Raw genomic sequence first — 21,596 nt, forward strand, 5'->3', positions numbered from 1 at the left:
TAATCAGAATCTACAAATCCCTTTAAACTAATTTCCTCTTTACTAGTTTTAAACCATAAGCCTAAGTCAACTAGCCCTTAAAAGCCATTTCATATCATTCCAATGTTCTAGAACTAGGTTGGACATGAATCTGTTGGGAATTTGTTTATCATGCGCAGCGAAAAATCAAAACAATTTTCGATTCCCACCAAGATTTATCTTTGTATTTAGATAGAAACTGTGATAAAGATGTACATTTTACAAAATCTGTAAACTCCTTTGCCATATCTCTGTTCCAACAACTTGGATCTGTCTCCCACAACTGTCTAATTGTCTTCCTCCAACGGTGATCTACACAGAGAACAAGATTGCAGAATTAGAGATTCCTTCTTGTGCTAGCAAGAATAATGAAAAATCACTACAATTTTGAAAACCCTAATCATATTTATATAAGTCCGAACGGGCTTAGCCTGATCCGGTCCAACATTTAATTAACCCATTTAATTAAATTCGGTCCGTGAATTAATTAATCCAATTAATCAATTTAGGCCTATAAATAAGCAACTCAATTAATGAATTTATCCAACACTTGTTAAATTAATTAATTAACAAATCACAATCTTCCAGTTCTCCTTTTGTGTGCGACCCATCAGTTTTCCGATCACGATGCCTAACGACGTGAAATATTATTTTGATATAATCAAAATTGATAAATTAAAACATCCTTTTAATTTATCACCAATTACACTCGCCGTCCCAAATTGACATCTAGCAATGTGTCAAGACAATACATGTGATGGAAAATGTCACGTGATATGACAAAACCAAACTTGTTCGTTTACCGTGAAACTATAATCCCTTCGTCAATATGATCTAATCAATTACGAGATATGGAAGTGTGTCAATTTCGATTATCGATCATATCTTTCACTCTACTATTAAATCAATATAAGTCGAAAATTTCTTTTCGACTTATGAGTACACTTTGGCCAAGGATTTCGTTATCGACTTAATTGAATGAAATGCAGATCATAATCTCTTACTATCTAAGAGTGACGAATCCTCTATTGGTCATTCACAACTTTCATATGATTCTTGACATATCCAAACGATGTCGTATTAGCGGCCCTTGGCAGAGTAACATCCAACATTGTCAAAGCATGACCGTCCTCATATGGAATCTCTCGACGTTAGAGATTAACCACTGACACTCGGATAGTTATCCGTGTGGAATCTCTCGACGGGTCTCCAATGTTTTGTTTTATAACAAAATATTCACATGTTCAGTTAAGTGTCACCACACTTTAACTTGCGAGATCAGCTACTTACTTTACAAGTAAAAAATGCCACACGTGATGGTCTATCCGTAATAACAATATCCATAGCTCGTTATTACTTACGACCACTGACGATTTAAGATTCAATCATAAGTAATTTGTATCTCACAATCACAACTCCTTGTGATTAACAAATTACAAAGATTTGAATCTATAGACTCTATTATTTAATTTAATTATCTATTAATTAAATAATATATCTGTCATTAAATTGTATTAATTATATATCAAAAGTATTTATGTCCAAGGTTGATTGGACCTAGGGTATAACACTTACAAACTCTCACTTGCACTAGATCCAATCACTTATGGATTCAATATCATAAGAGTCTACATGACAATCATGTTTATGCTACGACAACTCTTTGTCAGTGGATCTGTAATATTGTCAAATGTGGAATTCGTTCTTCTCTTTACGTCATTTCTATGCATTATCTCTCTGGTGAGATTATGTCGCTTTAATACATGTTTGGATCATTGATGAGACCTTAATTCCTTCGCTTTTGCGATGGCTCTATTGTTGTCACAATATAATGGCATGTGATCAACAATATTAGGAACTACTCCAAGTTCATTTATGAAAATCATGATCCACATTACGACTCTTTACTACTTCTGAAGTAATCATGTATTAGGTTTCTGCTATTGAATCAACGGTTGCTTCACGTTTGGAACCTTTCCAACATACCGCTTAAGAGTAAACTAGTTTCTCCATATGTAAATTGGAATGAGTTAAGCAATCTTCTAGATCTACCTCTATAGATCAAGTTACTTCTCTCATATCATTCACGATAAATTATTTAACAACCATTATTTCAACGATTGAAACATAAGGATGCCGTTTTCTATGTAATATTAGGAATACAATAATGCTCCCACTATCTTCTTGTAAACACATAATTCGTCTTCAAATTTGATAAAATCAAACACTTTGACCTTTCCATCAAATCGAAGATTTTAGCTCCAAGAGACTTCTCTTAACCTATAGTCATAGTATGCAATTGTTGCAAGCAAAACCATAAGGGACTTCAGTAAGGCTACAGGAGAAAGGTTTTACCAAGGTCAACACTTAACCTTTGCTACTAGCCCTACTTTGTATATATAGATATTCCCATCTATATCGACATTTTTCTTGTAAACTATTTATAAAAACTTATGGGTTTTATTCACGTCGAGTTTATCTCGAGTTTCATGGTCTCTTACTGTCTCTTTTAAGTCAACACTTGACTTTATTTTGGTGTAACTAGTAGGTTCATTATCCTGGATCAGTAATACCCGATTAGTAATCATGGATCCGTACCTTCTTAAAGATTAGTAATCATGGATTCGTACCTTCTTAAAGGTCAAATGATCCTACTAGATTTACATAGAGCTGACATGTCCTTAGAAATCTTTACTTCCTGATCAAGAGTATGTCCCATATCAGATATGGGATCAAACTCGAATTTATCTACTTGGTTAACTATATCTGTAGACTCTTCAACTCTTTCAAATTCTATTTTACTCCCACTGCCCTCCCCTAGAGTAAATATTTTCTCCAAGAAGACAATATATTGTGAGACGAAGACTTTCTTCATGATAATAGAATTTATATTCAAATGTCTGTTTTGAATATCCCCACAAATACGTATTTATCAGATTTAGTCTCAAACTTATCCGATTCAATGCGCTTCAAATAAACGTCATGCCCCAAACTTTCATATGAGATAAATTGAGATTACTGCCTTTTCATAACTCGTATGGAGTTCTGTTAACCAATTTAGATGTGACATGATTTAGTGTGTTGTACACTACAATCAATGCATGACCCCAAAACAATTTTGGAAGACTTGTATGGCTTGTTATTAATCTAATAATTAAGGATTCATCCTTTTAGATACACCACTATGCTGCAGTGTATATGGAGGAGTCCACTGCAAAAGAATCTCATTCTCTCTTAAATAATCTAAATTTTATCTTTAAGATATTCTCACTTCGATCAGATCTTAATGTGAGGATATCTTTACCTGTTTGTTTCTTTACTTCTAGCTTGAATCCTTTGAACATTTCAAGAGTTTCATTCTTGAATTTCATCAAGTATACATGATAAATGATGACATAAGAGAAACTTTATCTAGCATTAATGGACATGGGTCTATATTGCATCACTGTGTATTATGCCAATATTTATGCAGACTTATTCATTTTGAAGTAAATGGAGATTTGATCATTGTACCAAACAGACATGTTTTGCATTTGTCAAACGATTTAAAATCAATTGACTCTATGTAATTTTGAAATTGCATTTCATCTATATGACCAAGTCTACAATGCCAGATTTGGGTATTATCCAGATTATCACTTTTATGCCTCTTAACTTCTATACTCATTATAGAATACTTAGTGTTTAGAATATAAATGTTTATTTTGTAGCTTAGCATAACTATTAAGATCTTAATTGAGATAAGCAGGAACAACAATTGTTCTTAACATTAAAATAGTTCATGTCTGAACATGAAATTCATTTTAATATTCCAGCTACGATGGGTACAAAGCAACATTTCTCTAATTCTAATACTAAGCTAAAAGGCAATAGCAAGAAATATGCTCCTACAGGCAATGCAACAACTTTTACTCATCTTCAACGTGTAGGTCAACTTCTCTCTTTTGCAGTGGTCTACTTCTATTTGATTTCTCCATATTTTTATAAATATAATATCTACATCTGGTATCAAATACCTAAAAAACTCGGGAAGTAGACGTAATCCAGGCAATATTTTTTCCAATGACCTTTCATTTTATAATGAAACCAAAGGTCATCAGATTTGGCATTGTCATTCGTTTTTGACGGTCTTAGCTATATTGGACGCTCACAAAGCCCCTTTAGACTTCATCTTAATATCCTTAGAGGAATCAATAGCTTGCCAACTACTAACTTTGATATCGAGCTTAACAGTTCTAAGCATGTTAAGCAACTTAATGAGTATGCATTCGAGCTTATTCATATCATAATTCATAATTAGTTGTGAATAGCTCTTTCCGACAGAGATTGCAGAACAAAGTCAATACTTAGTTTATGGTTCATGATTGAGCTTAATTGAGACACTTCTCAACATCAATCACCTTCAGTACCCTAGCACTGAAGATCACTCTGTCATTTTGCATCGATATAGTTGCTTGGAAGTCTCGCATCCTTCCACACATGATGATTATCATACAACTCTTTGAAATGAAAAATCATTTGTCAACATCTATACTCTCAAGTTGCTTTTGTAACTCAGGTGACGTAATGCAAATATCACACATGTTGTAGTACTATCATCATCACTGTGTTTATTACAGTAGCCATCTTTTCTTTAATCGAGTCATCAGTAGGTGTCTTTGGATAGGGCTACTCAAGGATGTGACCAATTTTCTCATGCATGAGTACAACTCTCAAATTGCAGTGCCAATCAAGAAGATTTGATTTGGTTTGATTGTTGGCATCCCGTATGCCACCCAAATACACATGGTTACTCACGATTCAATAAGTATAAATGACAAAAATAAAAAGAATAGTATATAAAATGTACCAATTAATTTAACATGAACTTTTATTAAATTAATTATACTCCCACTGTTTAACTCAAATTTATGACCCTCTCACATAAATTTATGAAGTCCATACTTGACTCCCAGTGGGCTGGGATCCCATCTATTATATCAAGACCTTGAGTGTAATTAACAAGCATTAATAAAATATTTGGATAGATACTATTATCAATTGCATCTCCATACAACTCTCAGATCATTAAACTGACAACTCTTTGTCATCACACATCTTATGTATTAGTTTAACACGCCTTTAAAATTTATCTCCTTGAATGTACTCAACAAAATATAAATTTTAGTTAAGTCGGACCCATCATTCAGAAATATCTAATATTTTATAGTGTCAAACATATCTCTAATAGACTAGTTGGTCAATTCCTAGGGGTTACTGCATTGATGAGTATCAATGTCTCATCTCCATGGTCTTCTCCTCTTCCTATTTCTTCAATTAGTCCAACTACAACCTATATCATATACTAGTTGGCACGTTGACCTAAATGAAATCGGACTTGCAGGCCCATAGTAACAATAGCAATAACGGAATCGCTGGTCCAAAATGAATAAGAGCTCGCAGGCTCATAAAACGACAAGAATAAAATTAACCATTCAACACACCCACATGGTCGAATCCATAATCGTCCACTAATAATACACGTAAATGTATGTCTATATAATATCTAATATTATATGCATATATGTTTCAAATTTCTAGAATTAAATAATTAATTAATCATATTAATCAATTAATTTAATTAGCGGGCATATTTAATTAAAATCAAATTTTAATTAAATATCGAACTAGAGTCCAACTCTAATTCCACAATTATAGGGAGGAATTATTTAATTAAAATCAAATTTCATTTAAATATCAAATTAGAATCCAACTCTAATTTCAAAACTTAAGGCCGTTGAATTTAATTAAAATCAATTTTTAATTAAATAACGAGATTAGAGTCAAACTCTAATGCTAAGATTATAGGGCGAACTTATTTTAATTAAAATCAAATTTTAGTTAAATAAGATATTAGATTCCAACTCTAAATATAAGATTTTAGGGTGACCATGTTTAATTAAAACAAATTTTAATTAAACACCAAATTAGAGTCTAACTCTAATATTAAGAAACATTTTAGGGCAAGAATATTTAATTAAAATCAAATTTTAATTAAATATCGAATTAGAATCCAATTCTAATTTCTCGTTTATATTCGGGTGAACAATTGATTAAAATCAAATTTTAATTAAGCATTAAATTAGAGTCCAACTCTAATTTCAATTGAATTAATATTTTAATCTAGGATAACATTTCTAAATAAAATAAAATTCAATTTAGGGTCAAATTTAATATTTAAGTTAAAATCATATTTTAACGAAAATATAAAAAGTCGTCAATTTTAAATAAAACTTTTAATTTGGGTCAAAGTTAAAATTATGGGTCAAACCCATTTAAAATATAATTTTAAAACCGTTTTAAAATTCAAATGCAAAATCAAAACCATTTTACAATTTACAAATTGACCCAAGTTTAAAATTAAAAGGTAGCCCTTCAATTAACTTAATTTCATGACAGACCCTTCATTTAAAAATTACAAAGTGACCCTAAGTTATTAATTGCGGGAGATCCCCTTGAATTTCACAAATTGCAAAGTAAGCCCCTGTCTTCAAACACCCCTAATCAACTGAATGATAACCTCAAGAAATTTCACCAATTGAAACCTTAAGCCGCCCCATGGGCCTTGACAGTAAGTGTACTTGCAGCAGTAGTTCGTTGCTGCTTTAGCTGCTACTGTCACTGCTGGAACACATAGCGGCGATAGTCGCCACTAGAGGGCGTTGTGCTGCCACGCACGCAGCACCGAGCGGTGCATTTGGGTGCGGCAGCACATGATTCGTTGCCGCGTCCTGCTGTTGGCGGACCCCCTTTAATTTTTAATTTAATTTAATTTATTTTTGTTTATTTACTCCGATCCAAAATTATTTTCTAATTCAAAACAAATTTTGAAGATAAAAATAAATTTCTTACTGCTAGATTCGAGAACAAAACCAACAATCAACTTTTGATTGTTCCCAAAGATTAAAAACAATTCCTAACAAACACAAAGTTAGCTTTGATACCACTGTTGGGAATCTGTTTATCATGTGCAGCGGAAAATTAAAATAATTTTCGTTTTTCACCAGGATTTATCTTTGTGTTTAGATAGAAACTGTGATAAAAATGTACCTTTTACAAGATCTGCAAACTCCTTTGCCATATCTCTGTTCCAGCAACTTGGATCTGTCTCCCACAGCTGTCCAATTGTCCAACCTCTAACGGTGATCCACACAGAGAACAAGATTGTAAGATTAGGGATTCCTTCTTGTGCTAGCAAGAATAATGAAAAATCACTACAATTTTGAAAATCCTAATTATATTTATATAAACTCGAACGGGCTTAGCCTGACCCGGTTTAACATTTAATTAACCTATTTAATTAAATCCGGTCCGTGAATTAATTAATCCAATTAATCAATTCGGGCCTATAAATAAACAACCCGATTCATTAATTTATCTAACACTTGTTAAATTAATTTATTGACAAATCACAATCTTCCAATTCTCCTTTGTGTACGACTCATCAGGTTCCCGGTCACGTTGCCTAACGACGTGAATATTATTTTGATCTAATCAAAATTGATAAATTAAAACATCCTTTTAATTTATCACCAATCACACTCGCCGTCCCAAATTGACATCTAGCAATGTGTCAGGGTAATACATGTGACGGAAAATGTCACGTGGTATGACAAAATCAAACTCATTCGTTTATTGTGAAACTATAAAATCTTCGTCTACGAGCTATGAAAGTGTGTCAATCTCGATTATTGATTATATCTTTCACTCCACTATTAAGTCAATATAAGTCGAAAACTCCTTTTCGACTTATGAGTACACTTTGTCCAATGATTTCATTACCGATTTAATTGAATGAAACGCAGATCACAATCTCTTACTATCTAAGAGTAACGAATACTCTATTAGTTATTCACAATCTTCATATGATTCTTGACATACCCGAACGATACCGTATTAGTGGTCCTTGGCAGAGCAACATCCAACGCTGTCAAAGCATGACCGTCCTCATATAATGTACTATGACGACCTCAAGTCAAAATGACCAATCCCTCTATCGAACGTTAGAGATTAACCACTGACACTCAGATAGTTATCCATGTGAAATCTCTCGGCGGGTCTCCAATGTTTTGTTCTTTAACAAAACATTCACGTGTTCATTTAAGTGTTACCACACTTTAACTTGTGAGATCAGTTACTTACTTTACAAGTAAGAAATGTCACACGTGATGGTCTGTCCATAATAACGATATCTGTATCTCATTATTACTTACGACCACGGACGATTTAAGATTCAATCATATGTAATTTGTATCTCACAATCACAACTTGTTGTGATTAACAAATTACGAAAATTTGAATCTACGGACTCTATTATTTAATTTAATTGTCCATTAATTAAATAATAATTCGCCATTAAATTGCATTAATTATATATCAAAAGTATTTATGTTCAAAGTTGATTGGACCTAGGGCAAAACACTTACAGAATCTATTTAAAGTACTTATAGCATGTGCAACATCAGGTCTGGTGCATATCATTGTGTACATGACATATTCAACAGCATTTAAATAGGGTATTGTTTCCATGTGTTTAATGTCAGATTCATCATGTGGGCTTAGTTCTTTACTCAATTTAAAATTTCATGTAAGGGGTAATGTCACATGTTTAGAATCATGCATAACAAACTTAGACAGGACCTTTTTCATATAATTGGTTTGTAACAAAATAAGCAACTTCTATGACCTATTCCTTTTAATATCCATTCCTAAAATCCTTTTAGCATATCCTAGGTTCTTCATTTCAAACTCGACACTTAGTATCTTTTTAATATTTTTTATTTCACTTATCTTTTTGTCAATCGACAACATATCGTCCACATACAAGAGCAAATAAATACTCACACAGTTATTGTTTTCCTCTTAAAATACAAGTAATGATCAAATGAACTTCTCACAAAGCCAACTGAAGACACGAAGTTATCAAACCTTTTATATCACAGACTAGGAAATTGTTTCAGGCCATACAAATATCTTTCTAACAGGCATACATAATCAGATTTCTTTTTATTAATGAAACCTTGTGGTTGTTTCATATATATGGTTTCATCAAATTCACCATGCAAAAAAGCAATTTTAGTATCCATTTGCTCCAATTTCAGATCATATTGTGCAACTAATGTAAGCATGACTCTTATTGTAGTATATTTTACAATTGGAGTGAAAATTTCATTATAATCTATACCAGACTATTGGGTAAATCCCTAGACCACTAATCTGGCTTTGAATCTAAAGGGTTGACTAGGGGTATTGCATTCTTTAATACTATAAATCCACTTACAGTCAACTAGAGACTTATCTTCAGGTTTAGGCACTAAGTTTCATGTATTATTTTTCACTAAAGATCTCATTTCATCTTCCATAGTAAACTACCATTCCTTAGAGAATTGGCAACTAATAGTCTCCTCATAAGATTTAGGCTCCTTAAAGGTCAAATCCTGATATGATCGGACAGCAAGGGACATGTAATCTTGCATTCTAAGAGGTTCTTTTATTTTCCTTCTAACCCCTCTCTAGCTAATTGATAATCACTCAAAGTGTTAATTAACTCATCAGTAGTCCCTTGAACACCATTCTCACCTGATTTTTCAAAAGTTTCATTTTATTGATTAGAGTTCTCTTCTTTTTTGGCCCTCGGGCACATCACTAGAGGCTCTTTTGTTTAAGCAAGGCATTTCAGATTCATTAAAGGTAACATTTTTACTGGTTATCATCGTAAACCCCAATTTCTCTCGTCCAAAGCCTGTACCCTTTCAATCCTTTTGGATATCCCATGAAAACACATTTTTGGGATCTTGGCTTAAGTTTTCCCACACTTTGGTGTGAATAAGCTGTACAACCAAAGGTCCTTAAGTGTGTATAATCAGCCAATCTACCTGTCCACACTTCCTCAGTTGTTTAATGAACTAGTTGGGGGTCCTATTTATGATATAAATAGCTGTCATAATAGCCTCCTCCCATTACACTTTAGGGACACCTAAGTTGAACATCATACATCTAGTCTAAAATTAACAATTCTGCTCTTCGGCTCGTGTCGCCTGTGGCTCGAACTAGTAAAAGCCCGAGCCCGACCCTCGAGCTGCCTACAAACTTAAAAAAAAAAAAAAAAAAACCCAAATTGTTGCCTTTTAAAAAGCAGCACAATGCTGCCTTTAAGACAGCCAGGCAGTTTACTATTACTTATTAAAAAAAATTAGAAAAAAAAGCGAGACTACTTGGCTCGACTCAGAAAGGCCTGAGCCGAAAGCTCAAGTCGAGCCTAATATTTTTTTTTTTGCACAAGCCCAAAAAAAGCTCGCACATTTTACCCGAGCCGAGCCCGAGCTTTGAGTTTTGGCTCGCGAGTTGACATCCTGAATCTAATTTTATCTAAAATTGTCCTATACATTCTTTCAGATATACTATTCTGTTGTGGGGTGTGTGGTAATGTTTTATGTCTCAAAATCCCACCATCCCTACATAATTTTTCAAAATCAATATGCAAAATTCTAACCCATTGTCAATCCTTAGGGTATTGATCTTTTTATCCATTTGATTTTCAATCAAGGTCTTCCAAATTTTATATTTTTGAAAGGTATATGATTTTTGATTTAAAAGAAATACCCACACTTTTCTTGAAAAATCATCAATTAAGGATAAAAAAATATATATCTATTTCCACCTTGAGAGGTGGTGGATGTGGACCCACAAATCAAAATATATATACTCTAGGATAGATGTAGTCTTATTTTTCTCTGTACTAAAATGAAGTATATGCTATTTGCCTAAGGTACAATATTTACAAAAGGAAATTCTAGAAATCACATCACTACCAAAGGCACCCTTCTGACTTAAGATATGTAAGCCTTTCTCACTCATATGGGCTAACCTATTATACTATTTTAAGGTTGCATCAATCTCAGTCATAGAGGATTCTGTAGTGTGACTCAAAATATTAGCCTTAGTGACATAGATTCTATTTCTTTTAATACCCTTGAATAACTAAAGATTCCTTAAATATTTTCAAGAAACCATTTCCAAATTTTCCTTGGAGGCTTATGTCATCTAAGTTCCCAATTGAAATTAAATGTCTATTTAATTTGGTACATACCTCACCCTTTCTAAGGTAAAGGTGTACCCATTATCAAACTTTAAAGTCACACTGCCTATTCCCAACACTTTGTAGGCTGTATTATTGCCCATAACAGCCTCACCTCCATCTAAATCCTTAAATTCAGGTAACCAATGCTTTCTCGCGATCATATGAAAAATGCAACTTGAATCTAAGACTCACTCTACACTCTGACTTGAATTATCTACATAACTTACAGTATTCAAATCAGATGTGGACTTAGCCCCAACATAAACATCAACAGTATCCTCACTAAAGGCTCTAGTACATTCCCTTCATCAATTTTAGCTTCTCTCTATACATTTTTCTTTTGAAGCAGTCGTTGATGTAGTGCTCTGTCCTGCCATAACCATAGAATTTTCTAGCTCCATTTCTAGTTTTTGACCTTTGTCTACTCTTTCCCTTCTTCTTAGAGGCATTATTCCCCTTATTATTTTGGTTACCCTGATTATTACAATGTCTGGTCAGTAATCTACTTCTCACAAATAGGTTCTAACTCTTCTTGCCATGCCTCTCAGATTTAACTTCCAATTCCTTACTTCTTAAAGTATGAACAACTATCTCTAGGGTTAAAATCTCCCTACCATACTTAATAGCAGTCTTAACATCATTATAAACTTTAGGTATGGAATTTAGAAGAATTACAACTTTATATTCTTTAGATACTTTATCCCCGACATTAGTAATATCTTGTACAAGTTTATTAAAAGTGTCAAGATTATCATCTAAGTCTCGGGACAAGTCTTTAAAACTAAAGAATCTTTTCAGAAGAAAATTTTTATTAGGTAGTGACTTAACCAAATAGAGTTCTTCCAATTTCTCCATAAGGCTTTAGCATTCTCTAACTTGCCTACCTTTCTTAATACTTGATCGGATAAGTACAAAATAATGGAAGTATAAGCATGTTCATCAGATTCAATTTTTTGTTCATCGGACATAGTAGCAGGATATTCACCAATTATAGCTTTAGATGCCTTCTGTTGAACAAAAACCCCCTTCATTTTTTGCTGCCAAACGGTGAAATCCCTTTCCATGAAAAACCCCAACTTTAAATATTTTCGTTGTCATTTGAAGTTTTTAATCAATACAAGAAAATATTTGAAGGTTAAAGTTCAGCAAAAAAAGAGCACATATTTCAAAGAGCATGTAGAGTAACACAAAGGTATCACACACATTATGAAATATCAAGAGAGAGGAAATATATCAATATGAAAAATAGTAACAAAGAACACTAACCAATTCATGAATTTACCAGGATTTTGTGAGGCTCAAAGACCTCAGGTCAAGGCTTAATTCAAGTACACAGTGGTGTGGGAGAAGGATTATGGAGTTAAGGACAATTAATCAATAATCAATCGCAAAAATAAAAAATTAGGAAAAACATGCAGGACACTTCAACAAAAAAAAAAAAAAGGATATAATCAATTTCAATACACACAATACAGAAAAATATATCACTAGTACAAATAGAAGAGGGTTAGAGACTTCGACCGGCAAATTTGAGGATTACTCAAAATACCCAAGATTTTCCAGTATGGTTTCAACAAGAAAGACCAAGATCTAGACTTATTCCTCTAAGATTCACCTACAACAAATGTATAAAAAAAAAATCCCAATATGTGTCAAGAATTAGAAACCAAAACTAAGATCTATCCGTAATCGAAACTAGGGTTTCTACCACTTGTAAGATCTCACAAGATCCGGTCGTGAAAATTGATTTTCCACAACTAGAACTCGAAGTTGGATACTCAAACAGCCTATAAGTCTCTAATACCACTATTACAAACAAGATCCAAAAAATCGACCTAACAATTTCATAACACAGACATCACAAAGGCATCAAATTCTCATCGATTTAGGCTCAAAACAAAGCATTGTACCCATCTGTACAATGTAAGGGTTCCCAAAACCACAACTCGGCAACAAGAAATCAGAGGCAGCTACTCAATGGACCCATATCTCTCCAAAACCCCAAATGATATCCTTCCAAAACAAGAAACAAGAATCACAGAGATTCAGCACAATCAAATCTAACAGAAAACCAAAGGTTTTAGGCTGGATTACAAGAATCACAAAGAAGAATAAGAAGAAATGATAGAGACACAAAGTCTTAAGAGAGAGACCCAGAAACTTCCACACACTAGACTACAAGAAGAGTCTAGAGAATATGAAAAACTATTTCTCAATCCCATTGAGTTATTGGGCAATGGCATAGGTAGTATCTGTTGGGTTAAGTAATCTCATCATGGTCCAATTAGACTGGACCAATAAATCAATTGGCATCACAGCCCAATATCTCCAATTCTTTTTCTTTTTTGTCAACGTGTATTTCTAATTAATGAAGTGGTGGCTATGGTTTTTAATTCAAAAAGTTGCTGGTGGTGATGGTTTTTGGAAATGTTGCTGCCTTTTTTTAAGATTGCTATTTAATTTAGATTATATATTTGAGATAACAAATCATAATCAGACAAGAAGTTACACCCCATACATTATTATTCATAATCGATCACAGTTAATATATAAACGGTCACAAACTTCGAATTTAAACAGGTTTTGCTACAAACATTCGTGGGTAATAGATGTCTAGTTATACATGTCACCATTTATGTAGATTTAGTAATATACAGTCACAATTAAGACAGATATGGACACAGACAATCATAATGAGGACAATATCACAATCGGTCATATTTAACACATACTTGATTACAGAAGATTATAGTTAACATATAATGGTCATAAACTTTAATGTAAACAGGGTTTGTCACAAACATTCATTTTGTCACCGTTAACAAAGACTTGGTCACATACAATCAAAATTAAGATAGATCTGATCACTGACAGTAACAATAAAGACCGACTTGATCATAATTGGTCACGGTTAACATATAAACGGTCCCAAACTTTAATGAGTTTGTTAACACAAACTTGGTTACACACAGTTACTGAACTTATTTCTCAATCACAAATTACAATAGGTCACAACTTATTTCACTTTCACAAATTATCAAATTAATTGGTAATTCTCAATCACGAAATCACAAATTGTAAATCATAATTACAAATTAATCACAAAATTGTACATTTTTATGTCACATATTATTTATTGGACATTAATTATTCGTTTTATTGGCACAATTATATAATAGTTGGTTTACAACAGCTTTTAATCCCACCCTTTCTGTCCTACCACTATTCCACCACGAATTACACCACCAAAAACACTTATTCAATAATTCGTCACATTCATTCGAACTGTTCCCAAATTTGAATAGCTAAAATTCTCAACATCACCACTTTTGTCCCCATTCATTTAAAATGTTCCTTGTTTTGATAATCAAAAGATACAGTCTGAATAAATATATTATGAATCAAGAACCCAAATGAGAATGGAACAATACTAATAAATCTAAACTGCAAAAGGTAATTATTGACTAAAATTCTGAAATTGCATTACATATGATGAAGCTCCTCTTATTTTGATAATCAAAAGATACAGTCTGAATCTCACATCAAGCAATTTAATGAATTCAAATGTTACAAATGGAGCAAGATAATTGCCAAATGAAATAAATCAATCAATAACAAGAACCCCAAAATTTTGCGTGAAAATCAAAAATGAAAAAGATCAGGGATAGAAGAAGAGAATCCATTAAATTATGAAATTGAATTGTTTTATAAAATTTAATGCGCTCATTCTAAATCTAAAAATTCCTCACAAGTTTATGTTGTTTTCACAATGTTCTCTATATTACTCAAGTCTATGAATGGGCCAAATCACGTGCAGTATATATAGAAACATATTTTTAGTGTTTTGGATGAAATAGAATATATAGGAATGTTAGTCTGGCTTGTTGGCTTAAGCTGTCCGAAACATGGCCCGAGAAAAAGCTTGAGCCGAAGTTTAGACCAAACCTCATTTTCAAGTGCTGGTCCGAGCTTGAACCGGCTCGTGTTAGCCACAATAACACGGGCCATTTGGTCCGTGTCTTAGGAATAGGCAGTTGAAATGCTGCCTTTCAAGGGGCAGCTCTACATAAGAGTTGCCTGTTAAATTTAAAACGTAGCCTACTGCCTATTGAAACAAAAAAGAAAATTAGAAATTAAGGGGAAAATGGATCCATGCTTGAAAAAGCCTGAGTCGAGACCCATTTTTCAGTCAAGCTTTGGTTCAGTTAGGGCCAAAAAAAGTTCGATCTGTTTTTACCCCAGCCACGCGCTTCGACTCAACTCAACTCGGTTCAGCTCGTTTACATTCCAAGATTACAAGAAGTAAATCAGAATCATAAAATGAGTCTTCAGCTAAAACACGTGGTGGTCGGTACTCGAGTTCCACGAATATGGTGATTGGGAGTTAAAAATCTGTCCAAGTCTTCCGTCTCATCTGTTTTGGTGCCTCAAATTCGCATAGGCACCATTTCTCCTCCCAAAACTCCGAAACCAGGTTTTCACTTTCCAAAGTCCTTTTTTCCATTCAAACTTTCAATCCAAAATAAAGTTTGATCTCTTATCCATCCGAACATTCAAACCAAAAGAACCACAACATCAAAATTAAATTACTACGTAAACTGGGAACCTAAATGGAAAATGCAAAACAACGCTTAGAAAATACAAGAAAAATATTGGATATAGACTTGGCGATTTCTTTGTTGATGCCGAAAGTAGAGCTTGTAACAATGTAGGTGAGGTCATTACTAGCTAAAATTCTCTGGAACAGCATCTTGTCGATTAAGCCCCTATTTGACAATCATTATCCAAAACTATTTTTATTTTTACATACTCATTTTCAATCACACAATAAAATTTTCTGCACGTAAATCCAAAATTTTTTCTTACTTTTTCACACATTCTCCAACTATTCAAAACTTTGTTTTTGATTTTTAAAGGCCATCAAACAAGGGCTATGTACATCCACTCCATCCCTTTGTTTTCCTACTCTTTTACTCCCTCACCAGATTTCCAGTTTTCTTTTCCCTTTCCCCTGTCCGTGTCTCTGATTCCAGTTTTAGCTTTAGGAATTTAGTGTGATGGATTTTTTATTTTTATTTTATTCTTGTCTATTTGAGTAAATTTACATAAGGTTTAAAATATAATATAATTATTATTAAAAAGTGGATATAATCTCTTATTCAATCATGATTTAAATAAGCAAGATACTTATCTATTTTCTTTTAAATAAATTAAATAATTCAACAAGAAAGAAGATTTTTGAACAAATAAGAATCCCCTTCGTGACATGATCTATTCTTCGTATAGATAGATGTAGGATCTATGGGAGAATTACTTAGAAGTATATTTTGTGCTACAATTCTTCCTATCTGATAGAAAAGGATTCCATGATCCTGAACCGATCCCCAACTCATAACCTTAATTGTCGCATACAATAAGAGGAAAAATGATAATTTTCCCTTTCCGTTGCATAGCGAAGCTTGTGATTAGAGTGGTCTCCATATTTGGTTACAAATACCCTTTTTTTATAGTTCTAGAGTATGGTGTGAGTGATTTCATCACCGTAGCACCTGATAGCCAAACATTAGCTTGAGACAATTTATTTATCCCATCATATACCTTCATGTTTTTTAACTGTGAAAACTCGAAAATTAGCATCCCATGTTTTTGGGTTATGCAAGTATTATGTGCAGACATTGCGTTTATAACATACGTTTTTCCTTCGTCTTCTTTCCAATCTTACGATGAGGCAAGGTCTAGCCATTCTTGGTCCAATCTTGTTGCTAATCAAGCCGGTGAGGGCTACTTTCTCTTATGTCGTTCCTTCCATTGTCAATATACGAATCATTTTTTGTCACTTTGTTCAGGTTGTTACTGCAAATCCGAACAAATTTGCTACTCTTATCCATCCTTACATAAAAAAAGGGGTTTTCAAAAGTAAAAAATAAAAAATAAATAAAGGAACAGATTATGTAAATAACATGCATTAATACCAAAAGGTAGCATTATGAGCTATTTAAAATGCTGATTTAACAGCAATTAGTTAACTTTAACGACATGTTAATTAAAAGTAGTTGGATTAACAGGGTATTTCTGGGCATTTTTGATGATTTTTGTGAGAGCAGCCTGGCCAAGATCAACTCCACAAACATCAGCCAATTGCAATAAGTAAAGGAAAACATCAGAGAGTTCCTCTTCAACATGTTGTTTCTCATCAGAAGTCCAATCGGGGAGTCCTTTTGCTACTTCTCCTTTCCATTGGAATATTTCAGATAGCTCTCCCACTTCTCCAACCTGTGAGATATTTGCAAGCTTCAAAATTAGGTCCATTAGGTCCGCCCGTGGCACTGGACAGCCCATGACAGACTTAAGAGAGAACTAGGAATATGTTCCCAAACCTTAAATTGTTAATTAGGGTCCTTATGCGATTGAAGTTGTCAATGTAGACGTTAAAATCGTACACGACTCTCAATTGATCAACTGAAAAGAAATGTTGAGTGGTTCCAATTTTAAGTCACATGAGGGCCTAGGTTTATATATTTAATAAGTTGAAGAACTAGAACCTTTCTTTTGAAGATTTGTCATCCATAATCACACCACGTGAACAGTTTGAGAGCTCAACCCTAATTTTCTTTAGAACGAATAAAGAAAAATCAATAATTATACTTGTACAAAGTTTCCTTACAAAGTTGGTTGACAAAAGATATGTTGACAAAATCCAAGCCATTGATTTCAAATGATTTAAAAACCTATTTTTGAAATGATTGGTGAAAATGTTATTTTGTCAACCTACTTTGGAAACCATATTTGTAAGTGTAGCACAATTCAAGAAAAATAAGTTAAAAGCTTATATGTTGTATTGTTTAATAATGTTAGACACGATAGTATAAGGCATAGTCCGTCGGCTCTATTTTACTGCTCATTATGTAAATGTTGAACACTTTATATAAGCAAATATAGTATTACATACCAGAGCCAGAAGGAGATTTCTAGGACTGTGATATTGTTCCCAACCCCTAGCTCTTGCAAATTCTTGCAGGCTATCTCTCAGTTCTTGCAAGGAAACATCCTTAACTTTCTTAGGACATACATGGGAATTCTCCATTCTCTCTTTTTCTATATACGGTTCTTTCTTTCTTAGTTATGTTTTCACCTGCTTCATGCACATGGTCTCCTATTTATAGACAAAAAGGTACGGATAGGATATAAAGCATTTACATTTAGATAAACGAAGAACTTATTTATTTGTCTTTTTTTTTTTTTTTTAATCGAAAAATGGTCATTGAGATATTTTTCAAGGCAAAAGTTTAACAATGTGAAATTTCTTATAATAAATTAAAGATTTGACTTGTAAGATGAAATTTTATAAATATATGAAGGCGAGATTTGAAGGTAGGATTGTTCACACATCTCTTAATAGTCTCATTCAAAAGAAAGGTTCATGCTTGATTACGATGGTTGCACCTTAAGCAATGACCAATTTTATGTACATATTCTTTTAACCAACTGAAGATCACATAATTTATCGAAATTTATATAAGTTCCATCGCGCTAGACCACATTACCATGAAGGCTCTACCATCTTGTTAACGGTAACTGAATCTATCGTTATTGCGATTAATTGGGGTCCACATTTTATTTGAATCTTCGACGTATGTTTAAAATTCAACTTCGACATACAACCTATTCATTGTCGCTAAAGATTTTATCTTAAAATGTTAATCTATTAGGTGAAGTAGTTTAATCCCCTTATAAACTCATGAGCATTCAATTCGCAGCCAATGAAGAACTTTTTGTTTTCAGAATCATCACAATATCAAAAGATTCAACTGTTGAAAGATATATATATATATATATAATACTATGTCTACACAATGGTGTACACACAGTATTACCCGCCTCACATGGAAGTGGGTCCACATACAATAAAATATTAATAGGCACCTCTCCATGTAAAAGGGCGTAATCCGTTATGTACACCATAAAGTGTACAAATAGAATTACCCTTTATATTTTATCTTCGACAAGTGAACGGAATTTTTCTTCCCTGTGGGGTCCATGTAGGCGCACCTTGATGTGAAGTATTAAAAATGTGTTTCTATATTTTTATGCATGACTTGAAATCACTCACTCCCACTTGCTTATCCAGGCTTCTTGTTGGCCTAATCCGTAAGCTTTTTGAGGGGGGAAATATAGCCCTTGTTTGAACCCTTTTTTTTAAAAAAAATACATTTTTAAACAATATTTTGACATCATTTCAACCTCACATTTTTCAATAAAATAATATTACACGAAAATTTAAAATTTTTTCATATTTTTTAACCACACATTTTACATCATTATACTATTTAAAAATACATTTTCTTGATAAAAATAGGGCTCAAACAAGGGCATAGACATTATGGATTCATTGTGGACAAGCCAGCACCGTTGAATCAACCATCCCATGATCAAAATACGTGTTTTGCAGTTCTGATATGGACAATTGTCGGCCTCTGGTGCCATATATCTCACCTATGATATGGATCCAACGTGCCGCATGTCATGTCGTACTTTTCTTATATTAATTATTTAAATTTCTAACATTTGTGGAATACTTTAAAAAATTCCTCGAGCCGGTGTCCGACATGACACATCGTGCACCATATCTTAAAAGGTGTAAAAATAAATGTATCCCCAATTTGTTTGTATCTTAATTTTTAGAACAACTTTGTATCTCCATGTCCATGTAAAGTGTTCATACCATAAAACTTAGGTGAATTGAATTGTTAATATTTTCCATGAAAAATATATTTTTTCACTAAATTTTTATTTTTGTACTTTTTGATTGACATTTTTTCTATAAAAAATATTTTTCTACTTTTGATTATTTGATCATATTTTTCTATATTTTTTTCAAAATTAAGAAAAATATTTTTTTTAGTGGGAGTGAGATTTTATTTTTCAGATAATTCACTTTTTCTTTCTTTCTCTCTCTCATCTATCCCCTCTCATCAAAGGCAGACCCACATGGGGTCATGTGGGGTCAGATGACCCCACAAGATTTTGGAATTTTTCCCCCTTCAGAAAATAGTTGTTTTAATTCGTCTTCGATTCACTTTAATACATATCAAATGAAATTGAAATATTGCATTTTTAATATCATTTCTAAACGCTCATGGCCTAGTTTTTCGCTTCTTAATGGTGTGCGAAATGATCAACCATAGCAAAAGATACGATGTTTCAAAGTAGGTCGTTCCAAATTAGTATTTCGAAAATTTTGATAATATGCTAACTTTTAAAATTTGCCAATGATCATATACTATCCAAATCTCCAAATCGCTTGCATCATCTAGAAGTTCGTTATGAAAACTACATCGTAGTTATATCGAATGGTCCAAACAGATTCGAAAATAGTTAAATATGCATCAAACGTATGTATTAAAAGAGGCGTTTAACTCGTCATTTTAAAAAAAATCAATTATTTCATTAACGTTTATTATTTTTTCACGATAAATTTTTCAATATAATTTACATCATTTTATTAGAAAATTTTACATTAAATATGATGTCAAAAATTCTAAAATCATTACGGATTAAATGTAATTTGAATTACTTTCAAATTATTTTTTTGTTAAATTTAAATTTCATTTACTTCTTACACCCAATTTGATTTACTTTTCGTTAGCTTAACATCCATAAATGACATAGTAAACAAAACTATACATGTAGCAAAATTCATTTAACAATATTGATAATGATAGAATTATAAGACACTTTCAAAATGTCAAAATGCGTATTAATTTATTTTTATAAATATTATATTGTTTATAAAAAATTACACATTAATTTTTGCAGCTAAGCACAACCCGTAAGGATGAATTCGCAAATGTTCGCACCCTCACATGCCCAGAGGGGCCCCCGTGAATAAGATAATCCCGATCTCATGTGTGTGTGTTGTGTCAATCCCGCGATCATTCATATGGGCACTGTAGCACGACTCTAATTTTTTACCCCACAACCGAAAACAGTTGGGTCCGCCCGTGCCTCTCATCTACTCATCAATAAAAAAATAGACAAGTATAATATTTTCTATATTGAAAATTAAATAATTCCAACACATTGCCATCAAACGCACCCAAGCAATGTTAAATATTATTATACAAGAAAAGGAAAAGTATATTTCATTCATTTTTTGGTGTTTGACTGAACTTAAAAAGCTCGCTTAGTAGTAAATATATATGTTTTATAATCAAAATTATTTCGTTGATTAGATCAAAATAAGTTATAAAAATTAGGTAATAGTATAATAATAAAATAACTATTTTTTTTTTCTGGGAATAATAGTGAAAAGTAAGTTTTACTTTATTAACATTAACCAAACATGTTTTTATTCTTACAATGAGCATTCAAATAATTCAACATACCAAACTTATCAAATTTTACATACCCACCGAGAGAATCAACATGTTTTTTAATCTTTGTTAATAAACTTGGTCAC

General features: G+C 32.7%; 1 protein-coding gene across 1 annotated transcript; it reads right to left on the reverse strand.

Annotated features, from left to right (window-relative positions):
- Positions 1-17,084: 17,084 nt before the first annotated feature.
- On the reverse strand, positions 17,085-18,240 carry LOC111402690 (dCTP pyrophosphatase 1-like). The gene is made up of 2 exons (XM_023031047.1): positions 18,087-18,240; positions 17,085-17,410 (listed from the first exon to the last, which is right to left on the reverse strand). Exons 1-2 carry the CDS (start codon positions 18,219-18,221, stop codon positions 17,177-17,179), a joined length of 369 nt encoding a protein of 122 aa, XP_022886815.1. The 5' UTR covers positions 18,222-18,240; the 3' UTR covers positions 17,085-17,176.
- Positions 18,241-21,596: the final 3,356 nt, after the last annotated feature.

The sequence above is a fragment of the Olea europaea genome, chromosome 10 (genome assembly GCF_002742605.1).
Source record: "Olea europaea var. sylvestris chromosome 10, O_europaea_v1, whole genome shotgun sequence".
NCBI classification, from domain to species: Eukaryota; Viridiplantae; Streptophyta; class Magnoliopsida; order Lamiales; family Oleaceae; genus Olea; species Olea europaea.

What these genes read in the sequence shown, in the direction of transcription:
- LOC111402690 (XM_023031047.1), bottom strand. Translation starts at nt 18,221, where the DNA reads ATGGAGAATTCCCATGTATGTCCTAAGAAAGTTAAGGATGTTTCCTTG. An exon ending in GAAATCTCCTTCTGGCTCTG is followed by an intron (nt 17,411 to 18,086) that starts GTATGTAATACT and finishes AATATCTCACAG; the next exon opens with GTTGGAGAAGTGGGAGAGCT.